Below are 24,298 nucleotides of genomic sequence, written 5' to 3' on the forward strand. Positions count from 1 at the left end.
TATTAGACATAGTTTCTTATTTATTTGCGTTTATATTTACCTCTAAAGTTATTTATATATAATGCACTTTTCATCAGCGAGAGTATGCAACTCTTTGCAATAAATTTAGAAATGCAATAAATTTAGATTTAGAAATGCTTTGAGAGTAATAACATAGGGTAAAAAACATGTTTTGGCTTTGGGTTGTTAAGGGTTTCTTAAGCAAATTCTTAAATGAACTAAAACCCTACTAGCAGATTATTTTTTGTTTCTTCTTCTTTTTTTTCCTGTAATAGAGAAATACTGTTAGCTTATTCCACACTAATTCCATTAGCGCAGAGTTGACCTTGTGTAATGGAATCAGCCTACCTTAAACAACTTTCTGGGCGGCACTGGAACTTCATTGGAAACAGTCGAACACAGTGTGGACACTTTTGTTTGACTGGTAATATGAATTGTCTATTTGTTTATTTATTTTCCTATATATTGCAAAGATACATCACGCAGACGTTGTTTCTTTCTTCGCACATCTATTCATGTAAGTTTGCTCATTACTTTTTTGCCTGCCCAAGCAGTATTTCAGTTCTGACGCATTTGACTCTTGGAATGTCACAGAATAACCTGCTTTTCAAACTTTAGAAACACCTCATCATTGGTTACATAAAAATCAGGAAACATTCATAAACGTTATGTTCTTGTAAAATATCGTTGTAGCCTACTGTCTTCTTTCCTTTATTAGAAAATATATATTAAGATGCATAACCAATAACTTAGTCTTACGTAACGTAGGCCTAGTCTTATAACTTATCTGCACTGCAACTCATTACAATGAAAACTATTTGAGTAGAATGATGTCAGTCAACAACAAGTTACATTACTTCAACTCCTCACGTCAGGTCTGACACATGACAGGGTTTTGAAGTGGAAATTGACAGGAGTTCAACAACACACTGATTATTTCTTATGACCGGTTAAGTTTTTTATGCTTGTAAATTCAACCTGGAAACTAATGGAATGTGAGCTGTAAATTTATTACGTTTTGTAGTTACGTGTAAGTTAATAGGCGAACTGTGACTGAGCACAGGCTTATTTCATTTACAAACTGAAATGAATTAAACGTTTTGATCGCAATGGCACGTCGTTTTTACAGACAAAAAAAGCCATTGTCCTGTATATAATCTGGCACCTAGAAAATAAAAATTGCAAAACACACAGCTTGGGTGATCCATCCAGTAATTATTCTTGATGTTTTAAATGATCTCTCATGATTTGGTTTGATTTACATGATTTATATCTCTTCTCATAGGCTGTGCAGCACAATTATTCCAAAATGAATTTTCTTAGACTATAAATCTGTTGCAAGCATTGCACTTTCAAGTAGACTTATTTTTGAAAAGTTAATGTTTTTTTTATCTGAATTGGTGGATTAATCCCTTTTGAAAACAAGCAAAATGGACAGGCCATGTTTTGTCACTTTATTACATTCACTTGCAATCACATATGATAACATGCAAGGCTTAAAAAGCAATATTATCATGACTTCATGTGCCATTACCTCACCATGAGTCCCTTGAAGATGAAAGCAGTTACATGTCCTGATAATCATGCACATTCGTATACAAGGCCACTTTATACAAGAGGTTGTGACCTAAAAGCTACATTTCCTGACTTTTTGATTACCACCTTCTGATATATTTCAAGACTCCAATCCTAATCATCACCAAATATGCACACAAATAAACATTTTAAAATGTAGGTATGTTGCTCCAACAGAGCCCTAGTCATGGTGAATGAGCCGGGATCATGTGCTGCTGGAAGAGCCCTGCATCTTTATTCTGGAGAATGAAGAGATGTACAGGAACCCAACTGAAGTAAAGATGAGCCAGATAGTCCTTCCCTGCCATGCAAACTACTTGTGGAGAACTCAGTGCTGGGCAGCTCCTAAAGTGGACTGACTCCACCGCCTGCCTGTCTGGTCTGTTTTGAATGAAACAAACATTTATTTATTTATTTATTTATTTATTCTCAAATTATCCATGCCAATGATCCAGTAAAAATATTTCAAGTTAAGCTTACACTATAGAATAATCTTTCAAGTTGATTTACTTTCACTCTGAATCATTGCTGTCACCTTCAATATTCATGGAAACACCTCCATACCATATGCTTGTACTAAGTGTCATTAGACATCACAGATGGAGCAGTCTGTGCAGTTTGGGCTGTGATTTCCATCCTCTTACTGTGAATAAACAGAGTAACGGGCTAGTGAGAAAGTTTAATAGTTGGAATGATTGTTAATCGTATTTAACTGATGAAAGGCAAAAGCATTTCACCAGAGAATGTGGCTAAACTTTTGTAGCTCTGTGAAGAGCACAGATGGTGGTTGGTAACAGCTTTACATGCTTCCCTCAATGTTGCTCAAAACAAGCTGCGCAGGCCCGTTTGTTTTTCACTTCGTACTGTAGCGGGGAACATTTTTCTTCCTTCATGATTACATACTTACGTGTTTGCTTTTCAGATGTACTTGCTTAAATACTATGGGTGTAAACATTTATTACTTATCAATATTTGCTGACTTGTTTCCAGCTGAAAGACATGCTGGCTGCTCCTGCATCACAGCCTCAGTGGATGACATTCAATTTGAAACCACCATAGGGTAACAAAATTTACAGGAACTAGTTATTTCAAATTGAAACAAAAAGTTTTTGTTCATTATAAAAATGTGGTGTTGTTTCTTCAGGGTCGGACAGGTTGTTAACATTACAGCCAAAGTCAACAGAGCCTTCACATCCAGCATGGAGGTTTGTGGGAACTAACTACAATCTACTACTATTTAGTGAAATGCATTACAAATTAGTGAGCACAAATTATTTTATAATGTGACATAAAGCATGTATTGATATTATTAACTTGCAGAATTTTGGTAACTGATTAATCCACAACCACAATTTCATGTCTGCTCTAGCTTGTGAGCTAATCTACTTTACCCCTACGAAACAAAAATATACTGGAATATAATAGAAAATATAATGCAATCTATTCAATAATACATTTACATATATGGAAAACTAGTATTTATATTTTTCATGTTTATTATTGACTTTCAAATTATATACATTGCAATATTAAAGTAATTTTTTTTTACATATTTTTCAATATATGGACAGCAGCAATTATTCAATATATTTGAATACATTAAACATAATGTATTATTTTGTATATTTTCAATATACATTAAATAATTTATTGACTGTTAATATTCAAGGAAACATATTTTCTTTGCATAAAGGTATACTGGAAACTTGGCATCGTGTATTGCAAATATTGGTGTCCCTTATGATAAATTGCTTGCAATGTTTCTCATTTGTAAGCTGCTTTGGATAAAACTTCTTCTAAATGAAATATGAGTAATGATGTAACTTTTTGTCTCAGGTTGGGATTTTGGTGAGCTGTGAAGATCTCTTCAGCAACAGACAGTGGAAGGTCTGTCAAGCTTTGGCCACCTTTGTGGCCCGACGAACCAAAGCAGGAAAGGAAAGAAATATCACTTCAAACTAAAAATTTTAGGCACAAGTTTTCTGTGAAATAGATCAAACATTCATCAGCACAGTGTTTGTTTGGGTTTGCACAGATACAGCTGAAGCAGGTGATTCCACGCACGCAGGCGGAGCAGATGGGGTACAGCCTCGCAGCCGAACGCAAAAGGATGAGACTGATCCATGCAGAGATAATTAACGATCTTCTCAGCAGCTGTTCCTCTCAGATAGGTGAGCCGAGACACTGCTCACTCACTTTCTCCAGGTGTGCTTGTTTACTTGCAAGACTTTGAAGAGAGGTCTCAGGAACACTTGTCACATGAAATGAGTCATGAATCAGAAGCTGAGTTCTGATTAAAGGTGTCTTTCGGTTTGTTTGGTGTCTCTTTATAAACATGCCATCAACACTCATTTAAGTGTATACATATATGTGTGCAGCAAACCATCACCGTTGACAAAGGCTCACGTGGTTTGAAGTGAATAGTAGAATAAATAGACTAGAAAATATGCAGTAGCTCTGATGAGTGGTGCTCTATAAGTTTGTCAGTGAGACAGAGTCTGGATTACCAGGATGCAGCGCCTGCGGAGCGGACTCGGGTAGAAAGTGTTGAGCTGGTGCTCCCGCCTCATGCCAATCACCAGGTCAGCACATTTGGTGGACAAATCATGGCCTGTTTGGAGAACGTAGCCACCATCTCTGCCAGGTGTGCAGTCACTATTCTATTACAGTCAAATCTTATGATAAAAAAGATATTTAAATAAATATGCAAGAAAATCATTGAAGTTTGGGTGCATTATACTCTATATGCTTTTTCTTTTAGTCGTTTGTGTAATGCTCACCCAACTCTGCGGAGCATAGACATGTTCCACTTTCGCGGACCATCCCACATTGGAGACAGGCTTGTGTTGAAGGCAATCGTAAACAATGCTTTTTTAAGAAAAGGTACATCTACAGTATATCATGAAAAATTTGAGGACCACTGGGACAGCTATGGCTGTATATAGAGTTACCATTCAAAATTTGGGGTCAAAAAATCATAATATCATATTCTCCACAAAAATTATTCTTTAGCACCAATTCAGCATATAAGAATGATTTCTGAAGGATCATATGACACTAAAGACTGGAGTAATAGCTGAAAATTCAGCTTTGCAAAAAACATCTATCAAAGGCCTATCAGGGTGGAGAGCCCCTGCGACACATCAACAGCGCCTTCATGACCTTTGAGGTCTTGAACAATGACAGGAAGCCATGCACGTTGCCAAGGATACGGCCTGAGCCGTAAAATTCCTGCAATCCCTCACATGGTGGAATAGTTTAACTTGTTGATGGAGATGGTTAGAAGAGTTCAAGAGGGTGAAACAAAATGAATGCTGGGACTGAAGTTCTTGAGCTTTTAAAACTGTATCTTATTATTTAAATAAAAAATCTATCTTCTTTAGGATGGAAAAAGACGCTTTCAGGAAGCCATAGCCAGAAAGAAAACAGGTTATGTCATGTTCTTATATCATATGCCTAATTATAAGCTCTGGCAGCATGTCATATACAAGTTAACTTTACAACTATAAAAATTCCTGCATAGCAGAGCAGCATGGGACACTAGATCACACAATAATTGACACATGCCTTTGGTGTGAGAGACCCGGGTTCGAATCCACTGTGAGACACCAATGTGTCCCTGAGCAAGACACTTAACCCCTAGTTGCTCCAGAGGCATGCAACCTCTGACATATATAGCAATTGTAAGTCGCTTTGGATAAAAGCGTCAGCTAAATGAATAAATGTAAATGTACAGGAAGTACATAATATCCTACAAACAAAGTGAAGTTCCTCTCTCGGTTCCCTGGGACCCAAGTAACCAGGTATATTAACCTGTTCTAGTAGCTATAAATCTCATGAATTTGCTCAGCAACATGCCTTGTTGGATCATGTGAATATTCCATGTCTTGGCAGATGTACCTCAGTTACAATAATGTTTCGGCACTGAAGATGTTGGCTGCCCGTAACAACTGGGTCTTAACCTCAGAGAAAAATAAGGTGGACAAGCTTGGCTAACTTAATTTTAAAGTTTCCATTTTGTCCTTTTGAGATTACATGGGTGACTTGAGTCAGAAATGCAGAAGCTTGAGAGAAATTTATGAGCTGAAACATTGTGCCCAGGTGAGTTTATACACACTTGAGGAGAACCAGATGTTGTGCTTTAAGGTGGAGACTCATGTGGCCGTGGCAGCTGAGCAGGTGTTTCTGTTACTGTCTGACAAAGACAAAGGAAGGCATGGGACCACCACTACCAGTATGTCAAATGCCTTTTAAATAATGAAAAAGTAATTCTTGAATTTGACAGATGTTTAACAATCATTTTTTTTAGGATTTCCACAAAAATATGAAAAAGTTTATAAAACTGTTTTCAACATTGATAATAACTGGAAAAGTGTCATATGTTTCTTGAGCATGGCTGCTGAAAATTCAGTTTTGCCATCACAATCACAATTAAAAAGAAAACTGTATTTACTGAATTTATCAAATAAATGCAACCTTGGTGAACATATGAGACTTTTTTCAGAAGCATTTTAAAAGTCCTATTAATATTTACAGACCTTTTTTTTAATTAAAGTAATTTCATTAAAATCTATAAATGTAAATTTAAATGAAATGATACTTTTACAAGTGTCTTTTTAATTTATATCTTACAGGTTGTTTGTACATAAACTGAGTCACCACTGATATGCTACTTCTAAATATTATAGAAACATAAATTTTCTGTAAAGTTGCTTTGCAACGATTTGTATCGTAAAAAGTGTTATACAAATAAAATTGAACTGAATAAATTGAATTGAATTGAGTTTGCTTCAATGGCTGGCAGATCAAAGTTATCAGCCATGTTTCAAATAACTTGATTTAACGTAGAGCACATTGATATTATACTTGACCGTAATAAATATGCCTTAATGCAGAGCGTGTGAAGTGATAACTGACTCAGATGAAGACAACACCATCTACCATGTTGTCACCCCCTCTGTGACTAAACGAGGCAAAGTCCAGGACTTCATCCTCCTGGTCTCCAGGAGGCGCCCTTGTGATTCTGGGTAAACCTTAAAATCCTACAGAATCTCTATATTGTGTCTTTCCAAAGGGCAAAATAACAAGTTATTACATCTTTGTCACTTCTAGAGACCCTTATTTGAATGCCCTGCGTTCTGTGACCCTGCCTGCGTACCCTCCCATTGAAGACTACAACAGAGGAGAGGTGCTGTGTGCTGGGTTCAGTATCTGGGAGGAGGAAAACCCTTTCACTAAGGTAATAAATACACAGAGAGCCAAATGGACATTTATACTGAATGAGCAAATGAGTCAAAGTTCAAGAATTGTTTTAAACATTGCAATCTCTTTAACTGAAATAATGTGTGGTAAATTAGTTTATAACTCATGTTTAGAAACTGCTTCGAGTGGTTCCTTGTGCTGTCATGTAGGTGTTAAAGTACTGAAGGTTAAGTGTGTTGGCTTACATGCTTATGTATGCATTTCTCTCAGATTTCTTACTACAACCAGGCCACTCCTGGCGTGCTGCCCTATATCTCCACTGACATCGCTGGGCTTTCCTCCAGTTTCTACTGCACCTTCGCCTCATGTAGCACTTTCCTGAAGGAGAATGAAGACAGCCTGGCTTCCCTGCCCACCTCCATCCTATGAGAAAGCTGAATACACCATTCTATGTTTTTCAGAAATTTATTTTGTTTCTAAAAAAATTTTTTAGGGTCAAGATATATAGGGTTGACACAGATATTCACATTTGAGTTTAGTGTAAAAGATCGTGAATTTTAGATATGTAAAACTCTTCCATCTCAGAAAATAAAGGCACAAACCTGTCACTGGTAGCAGAAGATACAAAAGCTAAAAGGTACAGCTTTCTACCATATTTACCTCTAAATGGTACATATTAGTACCTTAAATGTAAATACCAGTACTTCAAAATGACCGGTACATATTAGTACGTAAAGTGTACATATTAGTCAATTTTGAAGGTATATTGCCCCAGTGACAGTTTTATACTTTTTTGAATTTAGAAAAAGGGCATTTGTATTGTTATCAGGGCAGTTTTTTTATTTATTTTTTTAAACTCCATATGTAATATATAAATATATAGAGACCTGTTTTATGTAGCCTTGATGAATATTAATGTTATAATTTTAAAAAGATAATAATTCAGATGCCACTTCCAGAAGCTAGCATATTGCACTGTTGTCGTTCTCAATGACTCAAAGTACAAAATAAAATGAATAAACTTCAAACAGGTGGCAAGGTCGATATGTGGTCCTTCCTGGGACATACGCAATCATGTTTGCATAGATTAGTTAGTGTTTATTAGTGTTAGATTAGTTAGTGACGAATGTTAAAGTCTACATTTTCATGTCAGGCCAGAACAATGCATTGAATTTCTTTCTTAACTGCTGATTCGCAGAACAGGACTTTTTGAAATAAATACTGTTACATGCAGAAATTTAGTGTAGTTAATCTCTATTTATTGTCAAGCTAAATTTGCCTTGGCATTTAAAAAATCCTCCTGTTATACTAAGACTGTTTTGATAAACTAAAACTTTTGATCTGTACTGTATATATATATATATATATATATATATATACAGTACAGATCAAAAGTTTGGACACACCTTCTCATTCAAAGAGTTTTCTTTATTTTCATGACTATGAAAATTGTAGAGTCACACTGAAGGCATCAAGGGCTATTTGACCAAGAAGGAGAGTGATGGGGTGCTGCGCCAGATGACCTGGCCTCCACAGTCACCGGACCTGAACCCAATCGAGATGGTTTAGGGGTGAGCTGGACCGCAGACAGAAGGCAAAAGGGCCAACAAGTGCTAAGCATCTCTCGGGCAACTCCTGTTGGAAGACCATTTCAGGTGACTACCTCTTGAAGCTCATCAAGAGAATGTCAAGAGTGTGCAAAGCAGTAATCAAAGAAATTTTTGTTATGTATACAATTCCATATATAATTCCACATGTGTTAATTCATAGTTTTGATGCCTTCAGTGTGAATCTACAATTTTCATAAAATAAAGAAAACTCTTTGAATGAGAAGGTGTGTATATATAAATATATATATATATATATATATATATATATATATATATATATATATATATATATATATATTGCACTGCAATGATTTGAATCAATTCTCCTGTTAAAACACGCCATTCAGTTAATCTTTCTTAAGTGCTTATTTAAAGAGTGTAATAATGACCCAGTTAATGTGGAATTATTTTGTTATGTGAAGTTGGTGGCTTAATACTAGTTCCTTAATACTTGTGCATGACAGACTGGGGTGGATGTGTATTAGGGGAGTATTTTGGACTTTGAAAATATAATTTTTGCATACATCTTCTAGTAAGTAATTCATTATATTATACTATTCTGTACAACAATGCAGTAAATCTGCTTTTAAAGCTACTGTACACGAAGGATTCTCTAACTAACCAATATGTAAATGTCATATTAAACTGAGAGTTAAATCAAAAACAATCATGCATTTATTGCTGGTTACATGTTTCCATGTGTTGTATCTGAGCACTGCCCTCGCTAGAGTGTCGTGCTATTGGCTGAAACTGCAAACCATCTCTTGCTCCTGGATCCTCATCCTCTTCTCTTCCAAAAACTTGGCATGTTTGTGACGCGCATGATGGATGTCCTGCTCCAGCTTGGCTCTTTGTAGAAAGAGAGTTTTTTCCTTATCCACCCTTTCCTGTTCCTGCTGCAGATGCACTTCTGTTCTGCGAGCCTGTCTAAAGATGTCTCGATGACCATTGGCTACTTCACGGTCAATGTGACGCTCAGTTACCTTCTCTGCAATGTCTCTGGCTTTCTCAAATGCTTGGTGAGCTCTTTCAATTTTAAGGAGGTGAGGCTGATTTTGTCATGGCAACAACCAATCAGACATTGCCCTGAAGTAATAACAGGTGACTAAGAGTGTGAAAATGGCTGAGGGCCTCACTTTACAAGACCACAACATGTCACTCAGTGGCTCACTCTGGTGGACCAAAGCTTTTAGTCCTAAAACATGAAAGGTTCCTTCTTCAGTTTCTTCATTACAGGGACCAACAGTCACAATGATATCTAGACACGCAAAACAGAAGCATTCAGTGAATCAAATCACTCTCTTAGAGATTTACTATAGCTAAAACTTCTTTTGTACCTACTAAATTTGAAAATGGGCTTCAGATTTCAGACTCCAGTGAGGGGTGTTGCGTGGTGCTTTCAGGTCTTGTTGATTGTCAACTGATTTAACATTTGCAGCATCCTGTAAAACCCGTGTAGAAGTGACAAATGCATAACTAATAAAAAGAGTTTACATTAAGATACACCATTCATTGCACCTGTAACCACAAATGCATTGTTGCAAGTAAAAAAATAAAAGAATCGTATTAATTTAACTAAACTTTTTAGATGAGTTTCGTTGACATAATAATGTTGATCAAAACATTAACTAAATATTGTGTAGTAATAGTTAAGTATTGTGTGTGTTCACTGCTGTGTGTGCACACATCACTTCACTTTCACATCAGTCAAATATAGTACACACTTGTTCTGGGTGGTCATCTGTGTCCTCTTTCATGGTATTCTGAGACTGGGATTGTACCTGGTCATTTTCTGTCCTCAAAGGCATGGAAATGAATGGTTTCCCAGATTCTATCTGTTTCTTTGTACTTGTCACGCTGTCTAGTCTCTGTTTCCCTGGGTGTCCACTAGTGGGCTCACTTCCCCTTAGGCACTTCACCGTAGGCACTACAATTCCCACTAGCCTTGTCCCTTCATCACAGTAATTGCACTCCTGTTAATTGCACCAGGTGTCTTTACTTATTAGTCATTAGCCCCCCTATATTTACCCGTCTTTTCCTGTTTGTCTTCATGGAGTCCTTACCTTCCGTTTCATGTCATACCCAGTCTTCTCGTCTCCCGAGTTCCTGTTCCTTCTTTGTTTGTTTGTTTGTTTGGACTGTTTTCTGGTTTTGACCCTGGCTTGTTTTGGATTACGTTTTGGATTACCCTAATAAAAACATAACTGCACTTGGATCTCTCTCTCCCTGTGTTTCACTGAGTCGCGATCATCACAGTACTGCAAAGCCTGACAATGTAAAATTCCTCTGAAAACCAGTTTCTCAATCCACTGAACAAAAATCCCAAATAATATATTCATAATTATTTTGTACTTTATTGTGAACAAAATAAGAATATAAAGACGTTGCATAGCAAATATCAAGATATTAAAAAATGCAGCATATTTACAGAAGATTTCTTCTACTTAAATGGTCTCGAATCCAGTACTGTATAATAAGTGTAGGGGAATAAAAGGCCTGAATCCTGTTTATTTTAGAGATTATTTTATACGTCACTTTCATCTCAGTCTTCAATGAATGCTGAAGATTAACATCAAATAAGGTTTTTTTTTTTTTTGCACTTAGACATGATAGTAAACACAACAAACAAAGAAGATCAGGATAAGTAATGAACACTAACCAACTTTGTAGATGGTACACAAAAGTGTTAATTTAAGGATTTGAATCGAAAGGGAAGAGACAAGTTTTGTATGATTTTCTCATCAGAGATAACAAAGTTGTCCAAAGTCTTCAGTGACCATGTGTTTGTTAACCATACAGTGTCTGTAGCTCTTCTTTAAACTGAGCGGGGTGTCATAGAGAGTTAAAGCAGTCAGGTTTAAACAGCCAGACAGACCTTTAATAGTGTTCCAGGTTGACGTGTTGTTGTCGTGTATAGAATTTTCAGTTCTTTCAGATGACACCAACATGAAGCATCAGGGAGCTGAACAATCTGAGCAGAGAGATGATTGTTAGTGATTTGTTCTCCTTAAATAATCAGGGAAGCAATTATCTGATTTCCTTTCAGATCTAACTTCACCAAGTGAGTACATTCCGTCAGATCTTCGATCCTATAATCTAATGGTAAAAGCAAATAACTGATCATTGTCGCACATAGTTCCGCACATGATGTCATTTGCTGATTCATATTTGTCGTTGAATAAAAGTCCGATTTTCTTGTAGTGATATAGACAGATACAGGACCTGCTGGTTCTCATAGTGGCAGAGAATGTAAACATCCATCTGCATAAAGGAGAAATATGAAAAATTCAAACAAATTAGAGGTAATGTTTAAATCTTTAAAGATACAGCTGTTTGACTTGTATTGACTTTTGTAAAGTGATGATATGAGATTGCTGCTGAGTGATTTTCTCATATAGCATGGGAATATTGTGGCACTTTTTTGTTGCTGAGAATATTCACTGACATTGTTTGTTGCTCATGAGGGTTTCTAATTATTACAAGAGAAACGGTTATTAATTTTCCATCCACATGTAGAGAAGTTCAGTCTGATAAATTCTGGGATCTTGTGATCATTACTCAGTGGATGAGGACCAGAAGTCTGCTTATGGAATTCAGATCACTGAAAAACTGGAGAGGAACTGCCTCTTGGCATCAGTTATCACATGCTTGCAGATCCTACAGGATGCAAGATTGGTGAGATATATATGTAAAAAATATGTTTTAAAAACTATTTCCTGTACGTTTTTAAGAACTGTTTCTTCATCTGACCATACAGGTAATGGTGGATCCACTTTATATTCACTACAGTGTCTACATGGTAAATATGCAAAGTCACTGTCAGGATTCAAAGTCATCCTTATTAATGCAGGTACTATTTTAATCTATTTAATTCATCAAACCTCTTTCGTGCATTTGGTTGATTGTTAATTAGCCTTAATGTGCCATTCTAAAGTTTGGGGTCGGTAAGATTTTTACATGTTTTTTTTTAAGAAATCTCTTATGCTTACCAAGACTGCATTTATTTGATTTCAAAATAATCCTTTTTTTGTTTGGATGTATTTTAGAATGTAATGTATATGTAATTTATTCCTGTGTTGTCAAAGATCAGTTTTCATCATTACTCCAGTCTTCAGTGTCACACCATCCTTCAGAAATCATTCTTTGAAATAACTTTGCCCCTGGGAAACCTTATATATCAAATGCTGGTGGTCATACTTGCAATCTATGTGGATTTCCTCTCACACATGAAGCCAGGAATGCTGGTTACCTGTGCTGATGATATTGAGCTCTACAGTGTTCCTGCCATAGAGAATCTGGTGTTTGATAAGTCAGGTTTCACTCCTCTCTCTCTGTTGGTTCTCTCTACGGATCTGTCATTGCCAAGTGACACCTCCATAGACTCTTTGGCTGTAAACCTGGATGGAAAAACAGGTTTTGTTACTGTAGTTTTTGGTGTTCAAGATTATCTAAAGAAAAGTGTATCCAGTCCTGCTCATGTTAAGGCATTGAGCTTGTTTGAGGTTAATCTGGAGGATTGTGTTGGACTGAAGGCACTGGATAGTGGAACCAATTTCACACTACTAAAAATCCCACACTAACCTCTTTACAGGAAACTCTGCAGAACAAGAACCTAGGGGAAATGTTGAAATTTAGGAAGAAACCGTATGAAGACATTCTCAGGGCTAAAAAGATAGAGACATACAGTTTAGTCTTGATGCAGCTGTTGTCTGAAGAGAGAAATCAACTGTAGCTTTACCCTATAATAGGTACAGATCCTCAGAGAGGTCAGCTGTCATTGTTGTCACATGTTCCACACTGAGGCTGATGTATTTTTAGCAGTGGCTGTGATCCCTTATCGGACGGTTCCCTATTGTGCCAAAGCATTGTGTTACCACTGCATGAGACTTTCCCTCTAGCTAACCGTGTACAAAAGTTTACACCAACCAGTCTGATGGGGAATTATAAATCAAGACCCACTCAAACATGTACAGGTAAACATTAAGCTTCTTCATTTGGCTGTTTGATTCATTCGGTTCATTGTTTCAGTTGATGTTGATATAAATAGATTAAGACTTGAGTATTTTCAGTCTTTCAATCCTTGTTGACATATATACAGTATTTATTCACAGTGAGTAATGATTTTTCTCTATGTGAAATTGGATTGTTTGTGTCCACATTGTCGTGTTGATTCAATGTCGGTTTGCTTTAGATGAGTGGAAAAAGAAAGTAAGTGAGTCATATGCTGTTATAATTGAGAGACTGGAGGAAGACTTGAAAATTAAAGAGGAGGAGTTCAAGGAACTCAAGCATGTCTTCAGGTGAGACCGATTGAAACTAAGCGTTTTGTTAGCCTCTTTTGCAGTGTACTGTTATTGGTGTTTACAAATGTGGCTTAAGGTGGAGACTTCTGTGTTAATAACACTGCAGGAAAGAGTGAATGTGGAAATCTGTTTTATGTTGTCTTCTGCAGCTCAGACGAAGCATTCAATAAAGTGAATCTGAATTATCGTACAGAGGGTGGACTGTCCCTGCTGCATCTCTGCTGCATATGTGGAGGTAGAGCTAATGTTAAATGTTATTGACTATAATGCAGTGATATGGTAATGACCTATTCCTATGTACTTATGTTGAATTATCATATCAATTTGTAAATATATTTACCTTACTTTGTAGGAGCAAATTTCACACTGTTGATTTGCTTGATTCATTACCATCAGTTGTTATGGTACTTTAATTTAATTCAAGCTGATTTCCTTTTTTTTTTTGCTACCAGGGAATAAAGCTCACATCAGGACCCTCATGCTGAGAGGTCTGCGTCCATCCAGACTTACCCGGAATGGATTCACTGCACTGCACCTGGCTGCATTCAAGGTCAGTCAAGGGTTAATAATCCAAAATACTGTGGTCTATAAATTAATCAAGATAAAAATGTTTAAACAACAAAATGTATGTGATAAGTGGCTCATTTTGTTTCTGTGATGTAGGGTAATGCTGAACTGGTCACTGCGCTGCTGCATGGTGGAGCAGATATCCAGCAGGTGGGGTACGGAGCCCTCACGGCACTACATACAGCTACTGTGGCCGCCCATCTTGAGGTGTGTGTTGGACCTGAGATAAACTGTTTCAACCAGGTCATTCAGAAATTGTGATGGACTTCATATGAGCACATTTGAAAGACATATTCAATAGGATTCCCCTACTTTTCTTCAAGGTTGTTGATATTCTCTTGCAACACGGGGCATATGTTAACATTCAAGATGCAGTGTTCTTCACCCCTCTACACATTGCAGCTTACTTTGGCCATGAGCAGGTCAGTCTTCACTTCATATCATATATATCCAGGACTTCATAACAGCTTCTTCTTTTTTTTTTGTGGAACAGGTTTGCAAGCTCCTGATGAAGTTTGAGGCTGATGTCAATGCAAGTGGAGAGGTGGGGGACAGACCACTTCACCTGGCTGCAGCTAAAGGCTATCTGGGCATTGTCAAACTGCTGATGGGTGACGGCAGCAAAACTGACGGTGAGAGTTTTACTGAATCATTTAGTTGAGATTTACTTGATTGTGAACGTTGATTATATTACTTTATAGGAATAGTTCATCCAAAAATGAAAATTTGCTGTGGATATATGCATCCTCAGGCCATCCAAGATGTAGTGTGTTTTTTTAATCTGAACAGATTTGGACAAATTTGGCATTACATCACATGCTCACCAATGGATCCTCTGCAGTGAATGGGTGCGATCAGAATGAGTCCAAACAGCTGCTAAAAACATCACAGTAATCCACACAACTCCAGCCAGTCAGTTAATTTCTTGTGAAAAACTGCATGTTTGTAATAAACAAATCCATAATATTGATGTTTTTAACTTTAAACCATTGCTTCTAGTTTAAATATAAGTTCTCTATTGAGAGTATTTATACATTTCTTTAAAAAAAAACTAAATCTGTTCTTATCTACATCTTTGATGGCCTGAGGGTAAGTACATTTTCAGCAAGTTTACATTTTTGGGTGAACTATTCTTTTAAAGCTCTCCTAAATCTCTCCTGTTCAGTCAATGCACAAGACAATGAGGACCATGTTCCCCTTCATTTCTGCTCTCGATTTGGACACCAAGAGGTTGTCCGTTTCCTTCTGCAAGGCACCTTTGCCATACAGCCGCACTCTGTCAACATCTACGGTGACACACCTCTCCACCTGTGAGTTCACCTGAGAAGTTAATCACACTCAACACAAGGTGGCAGTTAAACTCAGCAAATCACTAATGTGGAACTAAATGATCTGGAATCTGGAGAGTGGTAATAGTGATTGTGATTTGAGTCTCATATTATCCCTCAGAGCTTGCTACAATGGAAAGTCTGAAGTGGTGCAAGAGATTATTCAGTTGTCTGGCGCAGAGAGTCTGTCCAAGGAGAACATCTTCAGTGAGACAGCTTTTCACAGGTAACGTACCTCCTCACCACTTCCGTTTGTTACATTTATATTAATGTATGGACATAAATAGAAATCTGTATTCCTCCAATGACAGATTGGGGTTAAGATTTGATCCTATTGTTATGCACTAAATTAAGCTTTAATTGTATCCTGTAGTGCCTGCACCTACGGCAAGAACCTGGAAATGGTCAAGTATCTGCTCAGTCAGAATGCTGTGAGCATCAACCAGCAGGGGCGAGATGGACACACAGGTATGATGACAGCAGTAATCTGGTTTACATCAAAAATGAAATTTCTGCTCAAATCATCTGTAACTTGACATTTCAATGTTCTAAGACAGACGTTATATGATTTATGATGATAGTCTGGTTGATTTTTGAAACAACAGGTCTGCATAGTGCCTGTTTCCATGGACACATCCGACTGGTTCAGTTTCTTTTGGACAACGGAGCAGATATGAATCTGGTGGCTTGTGACCCCAGCCGCTCCAGCGGGGAAAAGGATGAACAGACATGCTTAATGTGGGCCTATGAGAAAGGTTATCTTACAGTATATATCTATAGATCTATAAAGGTTATCTCTCTCATCTATTTAACACACACACACACACACACACACACACACACACACACACACATATATATATATATATATATATATATATATATATATATATATATATATATATATATATGTCAGTTAATGTCTAAAATGACAGAAAAAAGGAATATAAAAGTTAAACATGACTGAAAATATTAGACTGACAAATATACATTTTACTATATACGTGTTATGATCATGTGTGGATGTTAATTTTAGGCCATGATGCCATTGTTACTCTGCTAAAACACTACAAGCGACCTCAGGATGATTCACCCTGCAATGAATACTCTCAACCAGGAGGGGGTATGACACACTCTGACACACTCTCCACATGTAGCCTCACAGATTTGTACTGTGTATGAGCTGGTTGGACAAATCGGTTGCTATTGTGAATTCTTGGTAAAGTTTATTTTGTTGTTTTGTGTATTCCAGATGGATCTTATGTTTCTGTTCCTTCTCCCCTGGGAAAGATCAAAAGTATGACTAAAGGTAAAACACACACACATACACACAGTTAGCTGACTCCATGAATCACTGTTGCTATGATACTCTTTTTATGTCCTGAAATACTGCTATCCACAGTCACCAAAAACTTCTGAGAGGCAGTGAGTCAGAAACTGTCATCAAACATCCTCCCACTGCATAATTTCTATAGTTTAAGCCATTAAGTTTGAATGGGTAAAGTTCATAAACCATCTTTTGTGACTCATGGGCAAATGTCAAAAACATAAGCTGAATGAAACATGATTAGAGTTTCATGCAATGATTGATGTGAAGGCATCAAACATACTCCTATTTACCCTCTTTTCTCCTTAGAGAAGGCAGATGTCCTTCTCCTGAGAGCAAGTCTTCCATCAAACTTCCATCTTCAACTTTCTGAACTGGAGTTTAATGAGATTATTGGATCAGGTATGTCAGTTTAATGATGAATATTAGCTCGCCCCGAGTCCCCATTAAATCCACTAAAGCACTGCAACCATAGGCTCCTTTGGAAAGGTCTACAAAGGAAGGTGCCGCAATAAAATAGTTGCTATTAAACGGTAAGAGCTTTTTTTCTTGTTTTCCCTGATTGTCCACATCATGTATACAAAGCAAACTGCCATGACCTTTGTACTTTTCCACAGGTACCGTGCAAACACGTACTGCTCAAAGTCAGATACAGATATGTTCTGTCGGGAGGTGTCCATCCTGTGTCGTCTCAACCACCCTTGTGTGATCCAGTTCGTGGGGGCTTGTTTGAACGACCCCAGTCAGTTTGCCATAGTAACCCAATATGTGTCTGGAGGATCACTCTTCTCACTGTTGCACGAGCAGAAGAGGTGATTTTATAATTCTATGTGTATGTATGGATACACTGCTGTTCAAGAGAAATTTGAATAATTTTTCATTTATAATGTTACGAAAGATTTCTATTTCCGAAAAATGCTGTTTTTTTTAATGAATTCATCAAGCAGTCTTAAAAAAAATTAGGTTTTCACAAAAATATTAAGCAGCACAACTGTTTTCAACATTGATGATAAGAACCAAATGAGCATATTAGAATGATTTCTGAATGATCATGTGTCACTGAAGATTTACCATCACAGAAATAAACTGCATTTTAAAATATATATATTTAAATATATACATTTTTAATTGTTATATTTCACTACATTACTATTTTTGATCACATCAGTTGCAGCCTTGGTGAACATAAGTTACTTCTTTCAAAAACATAAAGAAATCTTACCAACCCCATAAATTATCATTTATAAAAATCATTATGTGTATATAATGCAGTCCTACCGTGTGGATTGAGAGTGTGGGAGGAGATTTGATTACATAACTTGTAATCAATGTAATGTTTTATTAAAGTGGGTGGTCAATTCCCATTTCCATAGTAACAGCAACTTTTCTAATTGGTGGAACTCAACGTTAAGGTCATGAATAGGGTCATTTTTAAAAATGTTAAGAGATGTCCTGGCTAGAATGTAACTATAAGAGGAAGAAATCTGAAGCAATCTAGGATCTGTTTATAAGACCTGGATCAATACCATTAAGTGTTTGATTTCCACTTAGTGTTCTGTATGCAGTTTCAGGTGATCATCATCTCATTGATCTGTTTGATGATGGGTTTGTGCATTGATCAGTGGTGAGGAGGAGGCGTTCACTTAATGTTTTTACATCCAGAATCATCGATCTGCAGTCCAAGCTCATCATTGCCATTGATGTGGCCAAGGGCATGGAGTATCTGCACAATCTGACCCAACCAATCATTCACAGAGACCTCAACAGGTTAGTCACCATCATCATAACACGCTTCGTTCAATAATCATGGTGTTTCTCTGTCCATTTGTTTAAACCATCCTATTACATGATAATCAGTATATTTTTAGACTGTCAAGACTGGCAGCACTGATGAAATGCAGTATTCTCAGCTCTATTTCAACGAATGATATCTTTTCAGTCATAATATTCTACTCTATGAAGATGGACACGCTGTGGTGGCTGATTTTGGAGGTAAAATGTGCAACAGACACACTAGGCACCTGAATCCAATTCTTACCTCACTCTTTCCTGCTTTATTTTGTTAGAGAAAAAACAGTTATATCTGGGGAAAAAAGCTGAAAGCTTTATGCTTCAAGATGCTCTTTGGATCATTGCGAACCTTGCTGATGTCAATCAACAGCTTCAGTGCTGTGATCATTAAAAGCAAAAGTGGGACAAACAACATATTAAGACATGAAATTCATGTTTCAGATAGACTTTTCACCCAATTGTGCTGATAATACAATTTGTTATGAAAAAAACTATTCAGTTCGTAAAAGTCACTTTTGATCGCCACAATTTATGTAATGAAAATGCTTCTGTATTATTCTGCAGAATCTCGCTTCCTGTTGTCTGTGGATGAGGATAATATGACTAAACAACCTGGGGTAAATGCACTCTGTGTTCTTGATTAATTCTGTCTTTTGCATTAATAATCCTCAGCACATGCTGGCAGTTTTAATACTGCTTACACTGTGGTTTTGGCTTTCTTGTACATCATGTTTAATACATCAATTTGTGTCTTTGGGGGAGTATGTGTGCCTGTCCTTTGGGGTTAGTAGGCGTTTTGTAAGTCACACATTGTTTTGTGTTTGTCATTTTTCTCTCATAATGCTGTGCAGAACCTGCGTTGGATGGCCCCTGAGGTGTTTACCCAGTGTACACGCTATACGGTGAAAGCAGACATGTTCAGCTATGCTCTCTGCCTGTGGGAGCTACTCACGGGGGAGATTCCATTCGCACATCTCAAACCAGGCACTGTACTGCAATACCCTCACTGCCTTTTAGACTGGGTTATAAGGTTTAATTTTCTCCGTATTTGGGACATTTTATGAGTTTTTCATCTTTATTTTCGAGTTGATTAACAAAATATTCATTATAAAATAATTAAAAATTTTTAAAGCAATAGTTCACCTAAAATAACATTTATTCACCCTCAGGCCATCCAAGATATAGATGAGTTTGTTTTGAGATTCAAACAGAGTTGGAGAAAGCATTACATCACTTGCTCACCAGTGGATCCTCTGCAGTGAATGGGTGCCGTCAGAATAAGAGTACAGACAGCTGACAAAAACATCACAATAATCCACACCGCTCTAGTCCATTAATTCACTTTTTGTGTATCTAAAAGCTGGACGTTCACAATAAACAAATTTAGCATTGAGACGTTTTTTAACTCGAAACCTTTGCTTCAACTGGTGTTCACTGAAGCGTGACTAGATTATAGACTCGTATTTTGACCAGAAGGGACGGTTTAGTTAAATCACCTTAATGATGGATTTGTTTATTACGAACATTCAGGTTTTCACTTCATAAGATTTTAATGGACTTTAGTCAGGTGGATTATTGTGACGCTTTTATCAGCTGTTTGGACTCTTATTCTGACGGCACCCATTCACTGCAGAGGATCCACTGGTCAGCAGTGTTGATGTAATGCAAAATTTCTCCAAATCTGTTCTGATGAAGAAATAAACTAATTTACATATTGGATAGCCTGAGGGTGAGTAAATTTTAGTTTTCTGGGTGAACTGTTCCATTAAAAAATATTAAAACAGATTAATATAAATATTAAAAATAAATGAAATTATTGTGCATAAGTGTATTCATATAATAATAATATATACATTTGAATGAACAAGGTCTCAATCTCAGCTCTGTGAACTCTTTACAGCTGCAGCTGCTGCAGATATGGCATATCATCATGTCCGCCCTCCTGTTGGATACTCGATTCCCAAACCCATCTCAGCGCTGCTGATGAGAGGCTGGAATGTTTGTCCAGAGGTGAGTGACCCACATCTAGCCAAAAACATGCTCCGAAAATAAGTCACATACAGTAAGTTTATCTAGAGATATGCACATTTACTTTAAATTCATGTAAAATTGTTTTTAAAAAAGGACTGAAAATAAATTAGTTACTTTTTCACTGTTTATAACATTTAGTTAATATACCGTAACATTTAGTTTATTGCTTTCTAGGTAAAGAGGGGAGAGAAAGCATTCTTTTTGGAACTACTTCTCTGTGCCACTGATAATCAGCCAGATTACCCAGAATGCCTTATCTCTGTAGCTCAGGACAATTTGTATTTTTGTTGATGAGCATCCAGTTGATAGCCTACCGTGTCTCTCTACAACAAACCTATGCCAGGTGTTTTCTCATGTACAGCGCCTTTGTAATGTTCTCAGCGCTGGTCCCTCAGGTGCGGGGCTGAAACTGTGTCAAGCGTGCTTGTTAGGAATGTGCCCTGGTACCAAGTGCAGCTTGACACTATTCTCTAGAACACAAAGCTTTTGCTGAGAAACACATTAAAAGAGCCAGTATGCTAACAGCTTCTAGAGTGCATTCATTTAGTAAAAGAGATGAATAACATAGTGAAACACTGTATTCAGTGATAATTTTCAGTTTCAAATAACTGCTTTATATTTAAATACATTACATATTTTTTAGATAATGTAGTTTATTCCTGTAATTTTAGCAGCCATTATATGCCAGTCTTCAATGTCGAATGATCCTTCAGAAATCATTCTGATATGCTGATTTGATGCTCAAGAAAAAATTTCTTATCGTTGAAAACAGTTGTGCTGCTTAATATCTTTATGGAAACGTTTATGTACATTTATTAGGATTCTTTTTAGAAAACACAAAAGAACAGCATTTCATTGTAGCATTTCACTTTTAATGAATGAAATATATGCTTGCTAAATATATAGATTTATCATTTCAAAGGTGTATATATGGTCTTTGTAATCAAACTTTGTGTTTTTTTTTTTTTTGTCTCTTCTCTGATGAAGTACTGTGTTCTGGTCTTTTGAAGTCCTTCACTCTAAATGATGCTTGGGCAGTGATCAGAGAGTCCTCTTCAGAGTAGCGGCTGATTGGAGCCAGTGATTATTTCCTCTACTTTAACCAAACCTCTCTGATGAAAATACCCTGTTTTTGACTCTCTCTGACAGGAAAGACCTGAGTTTTCGGAAGTGGTTGCCAAACTAGAGGAATGCCTGTGTAACGTGGAGGTAGGTTATATGCACATAAATTATATATCTACTATACATTTTATTCTATTGGTCCATTACTTCATATTTTTATGTGTGTCCAGCTTATGTCGCCAGCCTCCAGTAACAGCAGTGGTTCTCTTTCACCCTCGTCCTCCACGGACTGCTTGGTAGCACGTGGCAGCCCTGGACGAAGTCACGTAGCTGCCCTTCGCTCGCGCTTTGAGCTGGAATACGCCCTCAATGCCCGTGCCTATGCATTTTGGACCCAAAAGTACACACAAACATAAATCTATCACGCAACATCCAAGAATGAGACTATAATTTTGTTGGTGACTATGAGTTGTATTTGCTAGGAAGAGCCCCCAACCAACTTATTTCCAAACTACATTAGTTTGAAAACAAATATGAATTTAAAAAGAAGCTAATACGTCATACTCATGTTTTAATGGAGGAGTCAGGTCCCCTTGCTCTTTTGTTTGGTTAGTGCCATGCAGTCCAAACACAACACTTCTGTACAGTCTGAAGTGCTGTTGCTTGGAAACCGAGGCATGAAAACAAAAGAGAGACTGCAATGAAACTTGCATGACATTCACACTGAGAACCTTTGCTGGTGGTCACCTCTTAGTTCTTTATGGGTGATGATGAATGCGTGTGTGTGGAGGAACCTGGTAACTGTCAACATAAAAGTAAAAAATTAAGGGACTCGTACTTTGGAGTCTTAGATAGTTATAATCATTGCAATATGATGTTTTCTGTAACCTAAACTAGCATTGTACGCAGTTTGGTGGTATGAGCAATAAATCAGGCTAAAGTGACACTGTGAATAACTAAATAGAAAACAAATTCAATAGAGGATCATCTGAGCAGGACAAATCCAGCAAGGCCTCATTGAGCTGATATGACAACAACAAAGCAACAGAAGTGTATCCTATTTAACATCATTAAAATTTCATATTGCAGAAGAATCGTTCTTGTTCTGTGGTCTTTAGTGTAAACCAATACTAATTGCATTGTTGATTCAATCCTCTCTTTTATTTTGACAGCTCTGGTCGGAGGTCTTCACAGGGCTTGTCCCTGGATGAGCTGAGGAGGAACATGCAGTTCCCACCCATTGACAGAAATGGTTTGTGTCCAACTGGAAATTATTAGCAAACGTGTGATTCATCCGTTTATGTAACAGCTTAACGGGGGGGCAACATTGTTTTTCAGTTTAATTGACATAAAATATGGCAACAATCATGTTGATATAATCCATAATCCAAATTTGGTTTGAAGTTAACATGACATTTTCCCAAACATGAGAGCACTGTGTGCGTGTAAGCATATGGTGCAACAAGTGGGTGGTTGTATTAAAGTGCGTGTCAGTTACTGTTTTCCTTGCTGTTCCCGCAGGGTATGTGTCAGATCCCATGAGCACCATGCGTTTCCATTCATGCAGCAGCAATGGAAGTTTTGAGGACAGCAACTAGAAGCAGAAACTCTTTGAAGAACTTCGCACACAAACACACTTGCATACGTGACATATCCAAATTACCATAATTATGAGCTTTCGAATTTCAAACACTGTTCACATTGTTGTCAAAGTTATAATGTTTAAAGAGCTCTGGCTTCTTCCAACCTCACAATAAGTCATTTGGGAAACAAGAATGTTGTCATTGAAACAAATAATTCTGAGTCAGAGGGCGTGAACAGCTCCGAGTACAATATCAGGATAGTCAACTACGATAATTATAACAATAATAATAATAATAAAAAAAATTACGATTATTAAGGTGAACGCACCATAAGTAGATCCATTTAGTGTAAAGACACATAAAACTCTATTTGGATGTGTTTTTCAGCCATTATGTGTTGTTGTTGTTGTTGTTGTTTTTGTGTGTGTGTGTGTGTGTAAGAATGAATAGTGTTACATTCATTATGCATACTACTTTTTATTGTTGTAGAAGGTTTTTTATATTGTTTTTGGTGTTTTCAAGTAAATATCTGGTAGATCAGGACAAATAGTCTATTTCAATATTTTATTCTAATTTCTTTTTTTAGACAAATAAGCCAGCGAGTGAAAAAGGAACTTGACAGGATCATGACTGATGTCACCTGACAAAACAGGCACTCTTAGAGCAATTTGGCTTTGCTTGAGGAATCAAAACACTTCAGGTTTGATTTAACTCCCATGATCTGCATGATTATGACAAGGAAAAAGAAAGGGTTCGGCAATGTATGTGAACTAATCCAGTGTAAGGTCTAAGAACACCATTAAACTAGTGCTAAAAATCAGAGAGGGTTGTTCATGTCATTCATATCACACTCCATCTGCATATTAAAGTGTTCTGAAAACTAATTAGGAACACAAAGGAAAGTGCAATCATTGAGGTT

General features: G+C 37.0%; 1 protein-coding gene, 4 long non-coding RNA genes and 1 pseudogene across 7 annotated transcripts; 5 read left to right on the plus strand and 1 right to left on the minus strand.

The window, feature by feature from the left end:
- Positions 1 to 383: 383 nt before the first annotated feature.
- On the plus strand, positions 384 to 2,635 carry LOC132115226 (uncharacterized). The gene is made up of 3 exons (XR_009425446.1): positions 384 to 517; positions 1,753 to 1,954; positions 2,566 to 2,635. It is a non-coding gene; the product is annotated as an uncharacterized LOC132115226 (long non-coding RNA).
- A 1,053-nt stretch (positions 2,636 to 3,688) lies between these two features.
- Positions 3,689 to 4,463, plus strand: LOC132115223 (uncharacterized). The gene is made up of 3 exons (XR_009425444.1): positions 3,689 to 3,746; positions 4,055 to 4,219; positions 4,337 to 4,463. It is a non-coding gene; the product is annotated as an uncharacterized LOC132115223 (long non-coding RNA).
- Positions 4,464 to 5,296: 833 nt separating this feature from the next.
- LOC132115227 (uncharacterized) lies at positions 5,297 to 5,855 on the plus strand. The gene is made up of 2 exons (XR_009425447.1): positions 5,297 to 5,553; positions 5,677 to 5,855. It is a non-coding gene; the product is annotated as an uncharacterized LOC132115227 (long non-coding RNA).
- A 421-nt stretch (positions 5,856 to 6,276) lies between these two features.
- Positions 6,277 to 11,495, plus strand: LOC132115225 (uncharacterized). Its single transcript, XR_009425445.1, has 3 exons — positions 6,277 to 6,602; positions 6,690 to 6,814; positions 11,434 to 11,495. It is a non-coding gene; the product is annotated as an uncharacterized LOC132115225 (long non-coding RNA).
- Positions 9,023 to 11,367, minus strand: LOC132114585 (uncharacterized; annotated as a pseudogene).
- A 441-nt stretch (positions 11,496 to 11,936) lies between the features above and the next one.
- On the plus strand, positions 11,937 to 23,765 carry tnni3k (TNNI3 interacting kinase). Of its 3 annotated transcripts, none has more exons than XM_059523009.1 (26): positions 11,937 to 12,062; positions 13,206 to 13,360; positions 13,579 to 13,687; positions 13,840 to 13,925; positions 14,143 to 14,240; positions 14,354 to 14,464; positions 14,581 to 14,679; positions 14,751 to 14,889; positions 15,423 to 15,567; positions 15,707 to 15,811; positions 15,959 to 16,053; positions 16,191 to 16,340; positions 16,622 to 16,708; positions 16,838 to 16,894; positions 17,222 to 17,314; positions 17,388 to 17,445; positions 17,530 to 17,724; positions 18,575 to 18,679; positions 18,852 to 18,904; positions 19,268 to 19,320; positions 19,555 to 19,687; positions 20,604 to 20,713; positions 21,884 to 21,943; positions 22,027 to 22,196; positions 22,969 to 23,048; positions 23,318 to 23,765. In XM_059523009.1, the coding sequence occupies exons 1-26, from the start codon at positions 11,953 to 11,955 to the stop codon at positions 23,392 to 23,394; spliced, it is 2,733 nt and encodes a 910-aa protein (XP_059378992.1). In that variant the 5' UTR covers positions 11,937 to 11,952; the 3' UTR covers positions 23,395 to 23,765. The 3 variants fall into 3 exon arrangements, with proteins under 3 accessions (XP_059378992.1, XP_059378995.1, XP_059378993.1); XM_059523012.1 differs by lacking the exon at positions 11,937 to 12,062 and adding an exon at positions 12,557 to 13,135; XM_059523010.1 differs by lacking the exon at positions 11,937 to 12,062 and having other exon boundaries at positions 12,557 to 13,360.
- Positions 23,766 to 24,298: the final 533 nt, after the last annotated feature.

The sequence above is a fragment of the Carassius carassius genome, chromosome 34 (genome assembly GCF_963082965.1).
Source record: "Carassius carassius chromosome 34, fCarCar2.1, whole genome shotgun sequence".
NCBI classification, from domain to species: Eukaryota; Metazoa; Chordata; class Actinopteri; order Cypriniformes; family Cyprinidae; genus Carassius; species Carassius carassius.